Source organism: Cucurbita pepo, chromosome LG05, assembly GCF_002806865.2.
Source record: "Cucurbita pepo subsp. pepo cultivar mu-cu-16 chromosome LG05, ASM280686v2, whole genome shotgun sequence".
NCBI classification, from domain to species: Eukaryota; Viridiplantae; Streptophyta; class Magnoliopsida; order Cucurbitales; family Cucurbitaceae; genus Cucurbita; species Cucurbita pepo.
Window position 1 is genome coordinate 8,972,400 of NC_036642.1, and position 9,456 is coordinate 8,981,855.

The 9,456-nt window shown below is 31.2% G+C and overlaps 1 protein-coding gene across 2 annotated transcripts in view; it reads right to left on the bottom strand.

Annotated features, from left to right (window-relative positions):
- LOC111795325 (kinesin-like protein KIN-7D, mitochondrial) overlaps window positions 1-5,038 on the bottom strand; it is a 10,744-nt gene extending 5,706 nt beyond the window's left edge. For both annotated transcript variants that reach the window (XM_023677667.1, XM_023677666.1), the window contains exons 1-12: window positions 4,432-5,038; window positions 4,216-4,313; window positions 3,992-4,081; window positions 3,700-3,752; window positions 2,738-2,803; window positions 1,964-2,017; window positions 1,694-1,753; window positions 1,510-1,588; window positions 1,325-1,392; window positions 957-1,013; window positions 761-865; window positions 68-172 (exon numbers count right to left, since the gene is read on the bottom strand). In XM_023677667.1, coding sequence (XP_023533435.1) covers window positions 68-172; window positions 761-865; window positions 957-1,013; window positions 1,325-1,392; window positions 1,510-1,588; window positions 1,694-1,753; window positions 1,964-2,017; window positions 2,738-2,803; window positions 3,700-3,752; window positions 3,992-4,081; window positions 4,216-4,313; window positions 4,432-4,772 — 1,176 coding nt within the window. In that variant the 5' untranslated portion in view covers window positions 4,773-5,038. The remainder of the gene's footprint in view (window positions 1-67; window positions 173-760; window positions 866-956; window positions 1,014-1,324; window positions 1,393-1,509; window positions 1,589-1,693; window positions 1,754-1,963; window positions 2,018-2,737; window positions 2,804-3,699; window positions 3,753-3,991; window positions 4,082-4,215; window positions 4,314-4,431) is intronic.
- Between the last annotated feature and the right edge of the window lie 4,418 nt (window positions 5,039-9,456).

Here is a 9,456-nt window from a genome sequence, read left to right on the forward strand (position 1 = left end):
AAAAAAAAAAAAAAAAAAAAAAAAAAAGGAGCTATTATTGCAACTTATATGGTTATATTATACTCACAGAAACATGCCCACGCCCACTTAGTGATGATTGCAAAAGACGTGTAAGCTTAGAATCTCGATACGGAACATGGGATGCTTTCCCCTCGCTCAGTTTTCCAATAACCTTCACATTGTAACCGCTGATTCATGTTATTTCTAAATTCTTATATATAATCAACATAATGAAAATTAGTACACTTAACTAGAACTACAAAAAAATCAATTTACGCAAAGTTATAGAAAATGGAATTTTAATGTTAGAACATGAAAAGATCAGCAAGCCAATATAATATGTTTGCGAAAAATTCAAACTAATGTACAACCAAGTGTTTGACTACAGTAGTCCCGAGGTAAATATGTGCTTTTGGTTGGTCCTTCCAACTAAAAATTAGCACAATTGTCAAACAAAATCAGTACCAGGTACAATGGTCTTTTACTCCAAAAAGATAAATTTACTCAATGCTAAAGAAGATGGAATCTTAATGTTAGAACTTGAAAAGATCAACAAACCAATGTCATACATTTACGACAAATTCAGACTTGTGAACCAAGAATTTGACTATACTAGTCGTGAGGTAAATATGTGCTTTTGGTTGTTCTTGCCAACTAAAAAGATAAAAGACACAAATCCATGCGTTGAAAATTAACTAAGAGGAGGCCATACAAGCCAAATATTATGTCATCACGATGAGAATAAATATAGGGCACCTACAGTTCCAAGAGTTAAGAGACTTTTATTTATGTAAGACCCTTCCTTTCTCCGTAACCCAGTTGTTTCAGTCTTTGAGCTTTCAGATCCAGCTAAATCGATCAAATTCTAATGACAATCAAGAAGGAAAGAGAGAAATTAGCCACAAAAAAGGTCACCAGCATGACTAGATTTATATAAAAGGATATTTCAATCTCACAAGCTGAGAAAAGATCACTCCATCATACTCATCACCATGAGCACTACTTTCGATCATCTGAAAACAAACAAAGAAAAAAGAGATTAGAGAGGGTGGCAACAACCAATACATAAAACAGAATTGAATTTTGTAATGAATTTCTCTAAAGCTTGATTATATATGACAGTGCCTAATGAATCCAACGATGCAGTAGGGTCAAGACCAAACCAGAGTAAACCTCAACATAATAACAAGCAATAAAACTAAATTGCACTTCATAAAGCAGAAAACTAAATCCAGACTCATAAAGTTAAGCTAACGCTCATGTTACACATGCTTAGGCAATATCATTTTACAGACCATTCAACCATCTAGAACAGAAATATTACCAGTGTAAATATGGTGTGACTTCGACTACTGAACAGATTGAAATTATTTGATCCAACATGACGATGTTCTGCCATATCAAATCAATAATTGTAATCATATAAATCAAAATGTAGTGGCAATCATGCAAAAGTAGTAAAAAGAAATTAATGAAAAGTGAGAAATGAGGAATTGGTACATGAAGTACCTTCTCCGGCAGCAATGAATGAAAGTGCATGCCCTGGAGACAAAACAACTTCTTCCTTTATGCCCTCAACATAAGTGCCCTGCAACGAAATCAGTGCATTTAGTCATGTGTTTGTAACAGTGGAAAATAGAAAAATCCATCCATAAGGCCAAGAAATTTCAACAGAAAGCTTCTAGGGACAAACCTGTGCATCTTCTCTAACTCGCAAATTTTGACCTGTTGGATCTAACAAGTCATTTATGACCTGGTTCAGAAGAATAAATTCCACAAAGATCAAATAGGATAAAAACATCATAGTACTAAGAAATTCCATCCTTAAAGCACCACTCAGATGACGGTATACAGTTACAAAAGGTTATCACAAAACTCCAATATAGAAGGATGTACCAATAACTCCATAAAAAATTGAAACTGATAAACTACCAAAATGGATTTTAGTGCAAATGATGATTACCTCATTGTAGATTTCAATATATGACACACGAAGCAAGAACTCCCGCCCTGGAGTCTGAATATTAGGAAAATTTTAATCAGCCAAACCCATCAATTATGAAATGAAATCATGAAAAATTTGAAAATAAAGTAGAGCATGTTACATCAAGCATGAAAAATCAGCACAGCAATCAAGAATATATGGTGATAAAAAAAAAAGGTCACATTGCCATAGTTGTTGGACAGATTTATGAATGAAAGAAACCAAAGGATCTTCAAATAAAGATAAGGATCTCTCCTTCGGCAGATTTTTTGGATGCTATGGTTTCTTAAGTTATATCTTGGTGTAAATGTTCACCTATATCTCAACACTATAGCTTATTATGAAATTGTTTCTTGTTATAAAACAAATAAAAAGGTAAAGAAAAATGATAAAAGACGCAACGCAGTTTATAAGGGAGAATATTTCACACTAATATCAGGAACCAAATCAGATCTTTGTGACAAAAAAACAAGATTTCCATAGGACAGCAGGTAAATGCAAACGTGTTATACAGTAAATAGCTGCTGAAGCACAATTCACAATTCACATTAATATCAGGTAAATGCAAACGTGTCATCCAAGAAGCATGGAAAATCCAAAAGGAACATAAAAATGCCATGTCAAACGAAAAAAAAAGTATAGTAACCAAAAGTGAAAGACAAGATAAAATCACAATAAATTAGTATAATAAAAAAGGCAGCAAGCAACTGATAGTAAAAAATTTAACAGTGCATATCCTGAAAAAATCCTTACATCTTGGATAATGCTGAACACGTCCCTTATAGCCAATGGTATAATACCTGGAGAACTTTGATCTCCCTGTACAAACGAAAATAGAAGCAAAGAAAAAATGAAAAAACGATCACCAACTATCCAGCACAGGAAATATTGCCAAAATGCAAGCTACCATGAAGAGCTTCGAAGAATCGTTGAATATAATGAAGATTAAGTGATTATTGTTAGTTAAAGCTCTTATTGAACTAATGGGATTTACACTGAACATTGGTCAAAATAGGCAAAAGAGTATTTTACCCCAAAATTTATTCAAACATCATCAGGTACTAATATAGGTTTTGGGAAGGGAAAAAAACAAATAAATTATTTTATTAAAAAGTAAAACGATGAAAACAAAGTTTGTAGATAATGGGTGAATGATAGAAATAGAAATGGAAGAGCAACAATATTAAGGCCCAAACATTCAAATAAATATGTAGATCGTAGGTCTATGGATACGATTCCATGGCAAAAGGATCTGTATACATCCGTATGCCCAACAAAACTACACCCCTGATTGACGACCAATAGAATTATCCCAGGCCATCTACAATTTTAACTGACTTAAGGCTAAGTTCTTGTTGGCCAATTTTGTTATTAAAGAATAAAAGCAACAAAAAGAGTAGAAATAAATCGGTAATCAAGAGGCCTCAACAAGGAAATGACAAACTACAGAGAACTAAAACACAATATCACCCATTAGCAGTGCTCGTATAATTCATTCAGCACAGAGCGGCCGGTTAATTGGCAATCTTCACTTTGTTAGACTGAGCCAATCAACTATACCTCTAACTTTTTGTCAATGGCTCAATCAAATAATATAATTTCAGGAATGAAGGGACAAATCAAAGACGTTAACTCGTAATTTTAAATTTCTTAACAAATTTCATTTATAAAAAAAAAAAAGAACAGAAATAGAATTGTTAGATGATCGAACTTACATGCATAGTGTGTGTCTTCCCACTGCTTGTGACACCGTAAGCAAATACAGTTCCTGCATTATCGCAAACTTAGTAATAATAATATTATGAATGAAGTCGGAAACCTAGCGTATACAAAAATAAATAAAATAAACGACGTTCAATGTCCAAGTCCTGCAGCAATAAAAATTGGATGGCATAATGCTCTAGAATAACCAATGCACGTTTCCAGTAAATTCTAACTGTTCTTGTTGCACTCAAACTGAATGATTGATTTAGTAATTTGTGATCTTGAAGAGAATAAGTCACCGACCATTGACACCTTCCATCGCAGCTTTGATGACAGGCTGAGCCGCTACTTCATACACCTCTGGAGTAGAAGTCTGGGATCCAAAAACCCTGTCTACAACAAGAAAACACCAAGGAAATCAACTTCACAGAGGAGAAAAAAGCACAAGAACATCTGCATTCTTTTTACTGACAGTTAAGAACTAACGATCATTGTAATTTGAAATTAAGAAGTTCGAGAGAGAATACCAAACGCATATGCAGTTGCTGGATTATACTCATTCCGCACCAATTTATCCCCATCCGCGTACCAAGCAATCTCGTCCCCTCTCTGAAACTCCCTCTCGCTACAAACACAATTTTCAAAGTCAAACGAATCCACCTCATTGCTAACAACCAAACCAGCCAATGCCCCCACCAATAAAGCCCATAGATCTGATCTCCTACACTGAGATCTAACATTACCTCAACGGCCGAAACCGAATGGTCACCGAAATGCTCTCTCCACACCGCGATGCATCCACCGGCTCGCTAATCAGCTCCTCAGACGCGAAACCGACAGGCGTACAAGTACTTGAACCATGCGGACTATTGTACATTGAATCAGAACGGCCTCGATTGGGAGTCATGGATCGAGAACCAAGTCCTCCGCCGGAATTGAAGTAGGACGACGCCGAATTCGAACAAGAACGAGGAATCAGCTTACCATTGGTAAACGAAGAGGACGAAGAAGTTGAAGAATACGGACTGGAAGACTTCCGGTACGAAAACGGCGAGCTACTCCGTGCTCGGGACGACGAGGCCATGAAGTAGTTCCGGCGAACAGCAAGTACAACAACCGGAAAAGAAGCCGGAACAGAATAGAGAGAAGAACAACAACTCCAACAACAACAACAACAACAGCAACAACAACAACAAGCACTCACCTGAATCCGTGAAGGAAAACGAAAGAAATGGAAGCTTTCTCCCTCCTCTGGTTTCTCATGTGAAAGAAATTTTTAGAGAGAGAAAGAGAGAGAGAGGTCCCAATAACCGGAGGGCGAGAGAGCGACGGTAGTGTCTGTTTGTAGACTTAGAAACTTCAAATTTTGGTTTAATTATTTTAATATATATATATTTTTTATTTTAATTATGTTTGCCGTTTTCCGGGGCGGATTACAAAATTTATAAGTTTTACCAAACGTGTGATGACGTGGAGAAAACGGCTGACGTGGCAACGTCTTAACGATGGAAGTTTTTTTGAATTTGAATGACACGTCCCCCCGCGTTAATAAATGGGTTTTTGAAAGTTAAACCGTCCATTGAGCGGGAACAAAAGAATGACAGCGGCCGTCAATTATAACCATTTATCTAAAAAAAGACAAATTAATTATTTTATTTATTACTATTTTCCCTTTTATTTTATTTTCAATGGAAATACCATGGTTATTTGAAAAATGAGTAAAAATAAACCGCATGTTAAACTGCACCCAATCCATGTGGGACCCCTCTCAGGCTGACACATAGTTTGGTGTCTGGCTTTAATACCATTTGTAACGATCCAAATTCACTTCTAGCAGATATTGTCTTCTTTCAGCTTTCATTTTCAGGCTTCCCTTAGGGCTTTAAAAGGTGTCTGAGGGAAAATTTTTGTATCCTTATAGAGAGCATTTCTTTCCCCTCCTAATCCACGTGGAATTCTCACAAATTTACTGTATTAATTTGTAAATATTTTAATAATTCAAAAAAGCAAATCATCGACATTTAATATGATTATATATTAAACTATTTAAATTATGAATTTTATATCTAATCATATTGTAATATATATATATATTAATATTCTTTATATAATTTAATTATTAGTACAAGCCTATAAACTAGAAAAGGCACGTTGGATAGACATACAATAATTTCAAATAATTGGTTTTTTTTTTTTTTTTTTGGGGTAAAAAATACTCTTTAATTATACTTTTTTTTTAATATAAATTTAATTTAGTCACAAAATTTAAAAATACTATATTTATTAAAATTTTATTTCATTTTCGTCCTTAATTGAGCTTTAAATTAAATTTTTATCACTAATGTTTATTTTAAGAATTAGTATCGAATTTTCATTAATTAAATTAATGGTAAATTTTTTATTTAATTATAATAGTGGTGAAAAATAATAATGGTTAAAAACAACTAAAAATTAAAGACGTAACAAGATTATGTCACGTGGCAGTTTGCAATTGTGGAAATTTTTATTTTGTTGTTTTCAATGATTTTATTAAAATAGAAAAATAAAAAACAATAATTAATAATTCACGTCATTCTTTCAACTTTGTCATTGTATATAGTAAATATTCAAATAATACAAACATATAAAGTTTTAAATTCTTTTTAGTTTCTTTCGACTTTATGTAATTATTTTTATTTTTTTCCTTAAAAGACTTTCTAAAAATTGTAATTATTATGAGCTAACTTTTATTTAGCTCAACCAATATAATATATAGTTTTAATAATAACTGTTGGGCTAATAAAATAATAACCATGACAGAAATAATTTAAAAAATTAAAACATAAAAAAAAGGACTTAATGAAATTTACTTTTTTACCCCTACTTTAAATGCGGAAAATAATTTTAATTAAATAGAGGGCAAGAATGGTATTTCCTTATTAATTTAAGCTTAAAAAGAGTACGTATTATGAACCACAGCATTTTTTAAGACGAAAATGGTGTCGATGTTTCTGTATCTCTTGTGGAAAAGTTGCGTAAAATAAGATGTCACAGAGGGGTATTTTGGTCTTTACTGAAATGGCGGTGGGAAATTCCACGTTGGCCACTCGTTTTGGCGTGGGAAAGAACAATAGCCAAACGGTCAAGCAATTATCTCCATTTTTTTAATACCCAAAAATAATTTTAATTTCTTTTTTTTTTTTAACTTGTGAATATTTTATATTTTTGGTTTTAAAAAAATAATAAATAAATATTAAAAAATTCCATAGAACAAAATATTTATTAAAAAAAATTAAATTTAAAGAAGAATTAAATGAACTTATTAAAAGTTTGTACAATAAATTGAAGCAATCTAAAGCTAATGTATTTTACTTATTGTGAAATAAATATTTATTTATTTATTCCATTTAAATCATTACTAATTAAGAAAACATAATCATTCAAAATATTCCAAAATTATAATATTATTAAATAGAATTAGATATTAATATAACCTTTAAAAAAATGTCTATTTTAATTTTAAAGGTGTAAGTTTGAATTTTCAGTCTCTAATTTTAATTATTTATAATTTATCATAATTAAATTTATTCGTTTAATAATGAAAATTAATAAAAGAAAGCAAATATTCGCCCACAAAAATAATATGGTAGAAATATATTTAAAAATAAGGAACGATATATATATATTTATTTATTTATTTAATATAATAAAATATATATATTATTTATTTAAATCATTTATTTAATTTTTGTTTTTTTTAATAAAAATAAGTTTTAATTTGTTACATATTTTCAAACATTTAATAAATAATTATAAAAATAAAATAAATATAAATATGTAATCTAACCGAACTTTATCCAGATAGTTTTTAAAGGCGTTTTCAAACACGTAAGTCCATAGTTGTGTTTTAAGATGAACGTGACGTTTTATGAAAGTTTAAATGAAATACTTCCGCATTCAATGTTTATGACATGGATACAGTGACGACCTTAAATTAAGTAGAAAATTTTGAATCGTTACACAAATTATACAGATTGAGTTGAACTGATCGAGTTTTTGAATTTTTCGAACACATTGTACCAACGTGTAGCATTTATTTTGACTTTTTAATTATTATTTTATTTCCCATTTTCCAGAATGGATAAATTAAAATATAAGGGGGTAAATAAAATAAATGTGGGGGGTAGATTGCAATAAATGCAAGTTTTAACCTAATGTGATGGTTGTCAATTATAAACGAGACATTAATAATTGAAACCCTAATTTTGTAAATCTTGTCACGCCAACTTAAGACACCCACGAGATTTAGTTTGCGGATCTTATGACAAATTATTATTATTCCATCAATCATTGCATTTTTTTCTTAATTCCCAATACTAAAGACTTTGGTCTTGTTTGATAAAACATAGTTTTTTTTTTTTTAATTTTTTTTCTTTATTATTTATTTTCTAAGCTGTTATTTTGCTAAACTATATAAAAAAAATGTCTAAAATTTCGTTATAATATTGGATGAACAGACCATATGGATAGGGGTGTTAAAAAATTTGATGATCTGAAAAATCCAATCAGTCCTATCCAACTTATGCAATGCGGGTTAAGTTGTGAACTCATTCGAATCGGTTCAAATAAATTAAAAGTTTATACATTGGGTTAGTTCATGAATTATCCTAAAACTATATTGGGTTGAAACCAACGAACCCAAATTTAATATACATTTTTTATACAATATATATATATATATATGTTACATCATTCCTTAAAATATATTTTATGTAACGACCCGAAATCTTTTACTTAATTTAAGGTTGCCATTGTACCAAAGAGGACAATATTTGCTAGCGGTGTGCTTGGGTCATTATAAATGGTATCAGAGCTAGACATCGAACTATGTGCCAGTGATGAGACTGTTTTCCAAAAGAGGCAGACATGAGGCGGTGTGCCAGTAAGGACGTTGGGCCCAAGGGGGTGGATTTGGTGTGGTCCTACTTCGATTAGAGAGAAGACACTGGGCCTCGAAGGGGGTGGATTGTGAGAACCCACATTAGTTGGGGAGAAGAACGAAACACCATTTATAAGAGTGTGAAAACTTTTCCCTAATAGACGTATTTTAAAACTTTAACGGGAGAGAAAGTCCAAAGAGGATAATATCTGCTAGCGGCATATCGAAATTTGAAATTTCAACCACATAAAAATAAGTATATATTATTAATTACTATATATATATATATATATATTTAATATGCATACATAGGCATATAGTATAGGGCTAAATTATTAAAAGGATTCTTTTATCTCAAATAAATAAATAAATAAATAAATCTAACAGCATTCAATGGTCAAAACTATTTATGAGCATTTAAAAATAATTATTTTGTGTAGGTCTTCATTTAAAAATTATTATTTTGTATTTGGGGAATAAAGGAATTTCAACAACATAATAATTTTTAGTTTAATTACTATTTCCTCAAATCCTTGTTTTAAATTATTTAATAAAATACAAACCCACGGATCTAATTTAATTAATTTTAAAATCACAATTTTCTCGTAAAATATTTTAAAATAATTAAAATCACTTTTGTCACGCTCGGAATTCGAGAGAATTTAAGAACTCTCAGAACCTACCTATACCTAAACAAAAAGACTCGGTGAAGGTTCACTGTTCTTCAGAATTAGCTTCGGGTCATTCCTGTATACCTTAGGTGGAGGGTGTAAAACCTCTTTCGAGGACCCGAGCCATCAATGAGATACTGAATAACTATAATCGAACATTGTATGAAAAAAAAATTCAA